This window comes from Nyctibius grandis, chromosome 27, assembly GCF_013368605.1.
Source record: "Nyctibius grandis isolate bNycGra1 chromosome 27, bNycGra1.pri, whole genome shotgun sequence".
Lineage (NCBI taxonomy): Eukaryota > Metazoa > Chordata > Aves > Nyctibiiformes > Nyctibiidae > Nyctibius > Nyctibius grandis.
In genome coordinates, this window is record NC_090684.1 from 4527564 (window position 1) to 4536765 (window position 9202).

A 9202-nucleotide genomic window follows, 5' to 3' on the forward strand; every position below is an offset into this window, starting at 1 on the left:
GAAGAGTCAGTTCCTTTTCCCCTCCCGAAGCTGAAGCGGAGAAGGGAAACTTAAGAGCTGTCAAAAATAGAGCATTTCAAGTTACCCAGCTGCAGCGAGATCACTGCCCTCCTGGTCAGGACGTGCTGTGTTGGACTAGGAAAGTTTCCAGAAAGGAGCTGGTCCCAATGGGGAAACATCCAGGGTGGAATCACTGCTCCTTCCACCCAGAGTTAAAAACCTGTGGCCTACAAGGTGCGACAAACAGGGTTAGCGCAAATCGCTTCATCCCGTAACACGACTGCAAACTCCCAAGAAATGGAAACCATCCCACATTGTAGTGGGAGAGCTCGGTGTCAGTGGGAGGCTGAGCACGCCGGACAGCGTGCATCTATCCTAGAGTCACTTTCCATGTCCACACATCCCTGCAAAGCCGCCTTCAGATGCCTGCCGTCCCCTCCACCTAGGCAGGGCGGGTTGGCTTTGCTGTTCCCTCTCAGCCTGAGGGATAGATCCTCCTTGGAGGAGTTTTCCCTCCCGCTTTTCCATGGTAATTCACACATCATCTTGGCGTGCTTCGCTTGTTGGCTTTATCAAAGACTTTGTTTGGAAACACCCAGCTAGAAAAACAGGAGAGTGACCCCTCCACCCTGGCAAGGGAAGGTGGTTCGTTGTCTTTGCTCTGCCCACATCCTGCTCCCAAAAAGAGAGAAAACCCACCTGGGGGATGGGGGAAAGGGGGAAAAGACTGAAATCCAAGTCCTCGGCATCCACGTCTGTGCTTCAATTGCTGTCAGGTCTCAGCTGGCAATGGCAGGAGCCAACCTGGGCCGTATCAAGCCAAATCTGTGTGCTTTGGGGGGATCTATATGCACCCATGCATCTGTGCGCACCCATGCACACACACAGGGATGCTAGAGCGAGCAATCTACTATGAGTAGTAGCCTGGCACGGAGATTACGGCTGCCGTGGCACATCCGTGCCGTGTGGTTGGCAGCGCGGGGGCGGTTTCCGTTGGGGTCGGTACCGATGGCTTAAGAGGCCGCACGCCCGTGCCGGGGGGCCCAGCCCTGCAGGCCCGTTTTGCAGGGGAGAGGGGAGAGATGAAGAATTTCGGCAGGGCTTGACCTGAAATGACATTTTGCCGCTTCTGTTTTTCTCACAGCTTTCGCAGCGGGGTGAGATCTCCGTCCCTGCAACCCGCTCGCGTGCGCCTGTGTGTCATTTCAGGTTAACTGAAGTGGCTGCTTCAGTTTGAAACAGGAGCTGTTGTTTCATTTTTCGGGTCGCTTAACCCCCTCCTAACTGTAATAAACACAGTGATTAAGGACACAAAAATATTAGTTTGGAGGAAGGGGACCAAAACCTTGGAAAAGGATGAAAGAAACAGTCTGATGACCCCTTTTAAAAATACGTTTCTTTAGCTGAAGCTGCTAAATTTGACTCAACACTGGAAAGGTTTTGCGGTTGGTTTTCTTTTTTACAGTGAATAAAGTGTTTTTTTCCTCATAAAAACCCCCACCAACTCTCAGGTTGAGTGATGCAGTTTCGATGTGTCACGGAGGCAGGGTTTGCGCAGGTCCCACTCTCAGGAAGGTCACTGTAAACCCCAAAACATGAGACTCTGGTCTCGAGCGGGGCTCCAGGTGCCTGAAACCAGCACCTGCCCCCCCTCACCGTCACAGTGTGGGGTTTTTTTCAGAGGAGGTCTGGGAAGGGCCACGTTTCACCCCGGGTTCATGCTGAGAGGGGTGCAGGGCTTTGGTCTCAGCTCCTGGAGGACTAAATCCCCTGCCTGGGGGACGTGGGGACATCAGGGGTTTGAAGCTGGGAGCTGCTCCACGGCCAGTCCCAACCCGAGGAGGGACAGTGCAGGGAAAGGCAGGCAAGCCCAAGCTCCACCGCAAAACATCTCCAGTGAGTGAGTCAGGGCACTGTGCCTCAGTTTCCCCACGTGCCCCATGGAGATAACGCTATTGCCACACAGGCTGTCGGGCAAAGCACTCAGAGACCGACTTCCACAAGGTTTCATTACCGGGGAGCTGGAGCCGTGGGACACCTGGTTTGCTGATAATTCACCTCGTCCTAAAATAGCTCCTGTGACTCACTGTGCCGAGAAGGGCCAAAGGGTTTCAGACACCGCCTCGGGGGCAGCTGGATGTTTTCCTTGCGACGGGACATGGGGCAAAATGCCACCTCCGAGTCTCCAGCTCTTTTGATCCCTGTGGCGAGCGCAGCCCCTGCTCCCTGGGCAGCTTTTCTCCTCGGCACTCATCTGTGTTTCTCCAGCCATGGCTGACGTTTGGCTGGTGCTCATCTCCTATTCCCAGAAAGGGACATGGAAAAGAGAAACATCCCTTTTGCTGTGGCTCCAGGGTCCCCTGGCCAGCCCTTTCTGCATCACCAAGCACCTTAGCTGGGGATGGATGTGTACAGGAAGCCACAGATGTGATGAGTGCTGGCTCTTTGCAAGTCCTCAGTCATCTCTGGGACTCCAACGACCTGAAATCTCATCCTGGTCCTGCTGCATCGTTTTTGTCCGCTTTCTGAACTGCGGGTGCTTCCCCTGCTGACACTAAGCAGCAATAAAAAGTTGTGAAAGGGAGGAGGGAGAGTGATGCTGTCTTCAAATCACTTCCCACTGGGTGACTCCTGCATCTTCATCCTCTCCTATCGTAGCTGACAGCCCCAAAGGGCAGTGAACATCATCCCCATCAAGGAGAAACAAGGGGTGAAAAGGCCTTTTCCTTTCCTCCAGCCCCTGTGCCACGATGCGATGGCGATGGGCAGCATGGAGGGGAGCAACGATGCTGCGGCTGCCCATCTTCAGGTCTCCCATCACATCTATCATGGTCCTTTCCCCGTGGCAGAGGTCTGGGACAAGAACCTGGTGGCTCTCAGCCTCGTGAAGGTGTTACTGCACAGGAAGGCTGGTGCACGGGGGATCAAACACGCACCGATCCTTTTCCAACACCCAAACCTTGGATGCACCCAGTTGCCCTGGCAGGACAAGATGGCGCCCGGGCAGCGGGATCTTGTCAGGGGGCACGATGGCACCGTTCCCCTCCCGCAGCACAAGCCCCACTGGGACAAAATCATCAGCAACAGGCGGAAACGAAGCGACTATCAGCAGCCCAGCCCCGCGCCGGACCTGCTCGGCCTTTCTGCGGCGAGTTTTCTAAGAAACACCGCAGCAGTTAGCGAGCGTTTACGGGAAGGGTGGGCCGAGCTCGGCCTGCAGCCGGGGCCGCCGTGATAACGTTTCGGTGGTGCCGGGGGAGACGGTGGCCACCTGAGGGGCTTGGGCTCCTCACGGTAGCAGGCAGCTTGGTGTTACTTTCGTGTAAGAGCAGCTTCCCGGATGGTCCGGTGGAAAAAACGAGAGGAGGTTAAATACAAACCACATCTCAAAATAGGCCTCAACTTTGAAGGCATTTGGAGCCGTGCTTCCTGCTTCTAGCAGCCCCGAGGAGGAGATGAAAGATGCAGCTGTGTAAAAAAAAAAAAAAAAAACCTAAAGAAAAAAGCAAAACAAACCAACTGAGTTAACACTCTGCTAAAGGCAGAGGCACAGTGGTGACACAGCACACCAGGTCACCCCACGAGGCTGGGACGTGGCTCCAGGACCCCCCGTTCCATCAGATAGAGCCCCATGGCTTGGAGAGTGCTGCTGGCAAGGCTGGGGTGAGCCAGGGAAAGGGATGGCTCCCTGGGCAAGGGGTTTTTAAGTCGGAAAGCCGTGGGCCAGCCAAGGAAAGCGCTGTTCTGTGTCAGATGGGGCTGGGGGACTTGCAAAGTAACCTGCAGAAAGGGAATCGTGCCCCTTCCTTGGAGGAGCCACCTGTGCACGCAGCAGCAGGTGCTCCAAGCAGGAACAGAGCTTCAAAATTCAGCACATTAATTAAAAAAAAAAATCCAAAGCGAAAAAATAAAAAATACAAACAAAACCTAACACCCCTGAGGCTGAAGCGCTGCGAAGCTGGGAAGTGGGGTTTGACAGTTCCGAGGGTAAAAGCTCGAGCGAAGCGTTACCGCTGCTGACTGATAGTGACCGACTTCTCGTAATCCGAAGATCAACTTCCTCTCGCTCCGCGTTCGCCGCAGCCGAGCTGGAGGTGGGGACAGCCCGCCGGCGGCTTCCTTCACCCACTGACACCCGGCATGCAACACCCGCTCCGTGCCAACAGAGCCGGAGCAACAGGATCTGCCTTACCAAAATTTCATTTGGCTGACAACATCCGGCGTTTCGTAAGGTTGCTTTGATCTTTGTTTACTCGCCGGCCCCAGCACATGCTCCGCACCAGCCTGCGGATGAATGGAAACGAAAAAGCGCTCCACACCCCTTTGATCTCTCCCAGGAGTCCTGCCAGGAGCAGTCGGTGCTGGAAACACCCTGTCAAGGGCCAGATCCAGCTTTCCCCGTGGTGCTTTCAACTGGCTGGTCCTGGTTAACGCAGCTTGACAAGCCTTTGGGTGGGACTTTGGAGTTAAGTCTCAGCCGGAGACAAACTGGTGGTCACCGGGGTAGCCATTGTGCCGTCACCGGTACCCAGCACGCTCCCAGCATCCTTCCTCCCGCCCCACAATAAAGGGACGTCTCCATCACATCAAGTGGTTTGTTTTTATTTAAAACCGCATAAAAAAAATAAGATTTCTGAATTCCCCTGTACAATATTAACTATTAACAAAAAAAACACCCCGCCAGCTACACACGTGGTTACATGTAAAGACTTGACAGCGCGGACAGCCCAGGCCAGCTCCCCCCTCCCCAGCCCCAGACGAGACACCCGTGAGGAAAACCAAAACTCATCTGCAAACTGAAATCCGCACGTGGCAAGGAAACGACGGCAACCAGAATTATGTACACAGCCAGCTGGGGAGCAGGCAGCCACTCCGCACCTCCGCCAGACGTCCGACAGAAACACTACGGACCCGGGGACGGACACAGGACAGACACGGAGGGAAAGACCCGACTGGAAAACCCGGGGCGAGGGGGGGATCAGCAGCTGTAGAAGCAAGTCGTGGGTTGGAAACCCACGTGAATTATAAATAAATAAATAAGTTATCCTACCGGCTAGAACTCTTTGTTTTTTTTTAAAAAAAAAAACAAAAACAAATTCATGAAAATAAGTTAAAAATTGGAAAAAGAAAAAAAAAAAAGGTAAAATGTTATCGCTATTAACAACTGTACATCAAGCTTTGCACCTATAGACCTTTGTACACATTTACAGCTCTGTTGGTTTGCATTGTTTGTGCATTCGTGAGGGCACGGGGAAGCAAAGAACCCCAGAAAAATCCATGTGAGGTGGAGGCACAGGAGGAGAGGCATCGCCCGCTTGGCTCCCGAGCGTCTTCTGACCCGTTTTCTTTTTGAAAAGGGAAAAGGAACTATACAGCCAGGCGAGTCTTGGAAAAGCAGCAGTGTAGGAAAAGTTAAGTATTTCCTCCAGCACAGTCCAGATCGCAACTGAAGGCACTCGAGCACGGTGACAGCGGAGAAGAGACAGTCACTTGGCCACGGTCCCTGCCCTCCCTCCCCCAGACAGTTTTCCCCCCGTTGAAGCTTTTCTCGCAATAAGGCCTCTGATCCTCTCGCTGTCTCGAATTCAGCAGGTGAGGAAGACACTGAGGAGCCTCCAGAACCAAACCAAAAGCTTCTACTGGCAAAACGTCAGATGAGACAGGGTTGTTCAGGTGGAGTCCAGGACAGCTGGATTAGATGGTGGTCACCAGCGCCTCCAAGCCCAGGTCTTCAGCTCAGCTCCAGGGTGAGATGTGCGTGCGCCCATCCGATGGTCCCTGCACAGTGCCATGGTGACGAGGAATAAGCCTGGTTTTCTTTGCTTCTCGTGGCCAGGAGACGCGTGAAGCTGTTATTTGCCAGGCTCCTGGAGCAAACTGTGCAGGTGGATCTCTGCCGGGGACAGGTGAAGGCCTTGCAGCCAGGAATGGTTGAAAACGTCTTCTAAAGACGGCCTGTCCGAGGGGCGCATGGACAAACACCACCTGATGAGGTGCTGGCACTCTGGGGAGAGAAACCAGAAACAACTGGTCAGTCATGGAAGGCTTTTGTCCACCTTGTACCACCGTCCGCAGTGCCCAGGTCATGCTGGGTGTGCTCAGAGCTGCACCCAAACCTCCAAAATGGATTAAGCGATTGGGAGGAGAGCAGGACGGCAGGACATGCACCACCTCCTGCAGCTAACCATGGGAGATCAACCTCCTCATGGGCCACCTCCTCCAGCTAACCATGGGAGATCAACCTCCTCATGGGCCACCTCCTGCAGCTAACCATGGGAGACCAACCTCCTCATGGGCCACCTCCTCCAGCTAACCATGGGAGACCAACCTCCTCATGGGCCACCTCCTCCAGCTAACCATGGGAGATCAACCTCCTCCACAGCTGTCAGAGGGGGATGCTCATGTGCCCGGTGCCATCTCCCAACACCCCTTATTCCCCCCACTGCTGAGAAGCCGGGTACCCACCTGGAGAGATCCGCCGCCTGAAGAAGAGCTGGCCCCGGATGATGTCCTCGTCCTGCTCGAAGGGGACGTCCCCGCAGACCATGTCATAGAGCAGGACGCCCAGGGACCAGATCGCTGCCGAACGGCCGTGGTAGCGGCGGTAGCGGATCCACTCTGGTGGGCTGTAGACCCGTGTCCCTGTAGGATACGGACAGAGCTCATCAGGCGGACGCTGTTCGCTCCCGGATCCTCGCCCGAGCATCCCTGGGGATGCGGGTGGCAGAAGGGGACACACACACGCACGGTGTGACCTGCCACCCCCTCGCCAGCACGTGACTCTTGTTTACAAACTTTAGGTTGTAAAAAGCAGCCGCGGGTGCCGGAAGAGGGCAGCACGGGCCCGGGGAAGGCCCAACCGTTACATGCAAAAAAAAAAACCCACGGGTGGGGAGAAACCACGCCTTTCCCCTCCCGCCTCGGCCAAAAAATAATAATAATAATAATAAGCCAAGGCAAACAAGGGGAGCAGAGCAGCCCAAGCCCTTCCGCGCCTGCAAACCAAACCGGCTGGCACACGGGTTTTGCAACCTCCCCCCCACCCCTCTGCTACCCCCACGGGTGTTTGTTTTTGTCGGGCTGGCTCCCCCCCCGCCCCAGCCCGGGGCAGGGTGGGTGGCGGAGGCTCTTGGCAGGGCCAGGAGCCGGCTCCCGTTTCACAACATCCGCCCCGTGCCAAAAAGCAACTTGGCAGCCGGCTGAATAATTAATCTCCCCCCGCCACCACCAGCAAAGAGGGAAACCTCCGGTGCCTGGCCAGGCTGGGCCGTGCAATGCCCGGTACCGGGAGCATCCCACCGGGTGTGGGCTCACCATCAAACTCGGTGTACACCGTGTCCTTGAGGAAGGTGCCGGAGCCGAAGTCGATGAGCTTAAGCTCACCGGTGGCGAGGTCGATGAGGATGTTCTCGTCCTTGATGTCGCGGTGCAGGACGCCGCAGCTGTGGCAGTGCCGCACGGCCTCCAGCACCTGGCGGAACACCCCCCTCGCCATCTCCTCGGACAGGGCCCCCCTCTCCGTGATGAAATCGAAGAGGTCCTGCGACGCCTCCGGCCGCTCCAGCACCAGCAAGAAGCTGTCTGGCAGCTCGAACCAGTCGAGGAGGTGGATGATGCCGCTGAAGCTCGAGCCCAACTTGTTCAGCAGCACGATCTCCATTGGCACACGGGTGCCGTTGGGCTGTGGGGAGACCATGATGCCATCAGCAGGGCTGATGCTGTGCCGGCGGTCCGGTACCACCTGCCTGGGATGCTCCGGTGCTCCCCTGCTTGGCCCTATTAGTGCCTGGGCATCCCCCCTGCCCAAGGGATGCTCTGGTGCCCCCCTGCTCGGCCCCATTGGTGCCTGGGCATCTTCCCTGCCCAGGGGATGTCCTAGTGCCCCACTGCCGAGCCCCATAGGTGCTGGGCATCCCCCCTGCCCAGGGGATGCTCCGGTACCCCCCTGCTCGGCCCCAGGGGTGCCCGGGCATCCCCCCTGCCCAGGGGATGCTCTAGTACCTCTCTGGCCGGCCCCATCACTGCTGGGCATCCCCCCGCCCGGGATGCTCCGCGTCCCCCGGTGACCCCACACCCGTTCCCCCCGCGGTGTCCCGGTTTCCCCCCGCCTCGGCTTATCCCCGCCGGCGATACCCCCCGTTTCTCCCGGTGGCCCCGGTCACTCACCAGCTCGCCCCACTGGGAGATGCGTTCCCGAGCCACGTGTTTGATGGCCACCTGCAAGCCAAGGGGAGCGGCGGGCTGAGCACACCGCCCGCCCCGCCGTCTCCCCCCTCCTCCTCCTCCTCCTCCACCCCGCCGCCGGCCCCGCCACTTACCGGGATGCTGTCGGAAAGGCGGATACCGGAGTAAACGGAGCCGAAGCCGCCGCTCCCCAGCAGTGGGCCCACCCGGTACAGCTTCTCCAGCGGCTCCTTCTCCTTCGCTGCGGGGAAACGCGGCCGTCACCGCTCCGCCCGGGGCCCCAACCGTTCCCCCCCCCGTCCCCAAACCGAACCGGGTCGAACCAAACCGGGCCGAGCCTCTCTTACCTGGTTGTAGTTTAGCGGTGTGGAGCTCCCCACCGGTCCCGGAACGTAGATGGGCCAACGGGTTAATTTTCGAGAGCAGCATCCCGGCTCCCTCGCCCGATTTCGGGGCCGCTCCAGGCACCTCCCGAACCGGACCGGGCACCGCTGGCTCGGTTCCGGTAACCGGGCTGCCGAGCGGCGGAGCTCGGGCGGGGGAGCCCGGAGAGAAAGAAGCCGGAGCTCGGCCGCGCCGCCGTGGGTAGGGAGCGGCGGCGGCGGAGACGCCGGGCTCCCGTATGGCGCGGCAGCCCCCAGCCGGCCCCGGGAGTAGCGCGGCTTGGGGGCGGGCCGGGGAGAGCCGGAGGGCGGGGCTTCCCCGCCAGGCCCAACCGCAGCGACCCGCCCTGCGCCGCCACAGCCAATAGGGAGAGAGGCGGGAGGCGGGGACATCCCAGCGGGCCACGACGTGGCGGGAAGGAAAAGGCGCCAAAGGAGCGCGGGGGGTGAGGGGCTCCGTCCCGGCGGGGCTGGGGTGCGGGCGGGAGGGAGGAAGCGAGCGCTGAGGCGCGGGGGGAGCCGCTGCTGCGAGCCGCGGGCCGCTGGGCATCTGCTCGCCTCCGCCTTCCCCCAACGGGAAAGCCCGCGGTGGCCCCCGGCGTCCCTCGGATGCCAGGGCTCCGGCGGGGCGCGCC

General features: G+C 58.5%; 1 protein-coding gene across 1 annotated transcript; it reads right to left on the reverse strand.

Moving 5' to 3' along the window:
* Positions 1-4648: 4648 nt before the first annotated feature.
* Positions 4649-8695, reverse strand: PIM1 (Pim-1 proto-oncogene, serine/threonine kinase). Its single transcript, XM_068419287.1, has 6 exons — positions 8532-8695; positions 8319-8425; positions 8167-8217; positions 7315-7681; positions 6466-6642; positions 4649-6004 (listed from the first exon to the last, which is right to left on the reverse strand). Exons 1-6 carry the CDS (start codon positions 8611-8613, stop codon positions 5853-5855), a joined length of 936 nt encoding a protein of 311 aa, XP_068275388.1. The 5' UTR covers positions 8614-8695; the 3' UTR covers positions 4649-5852.
* Between the last annotated feature and the right edge of the window lie 507 nt (positions 8696-9202).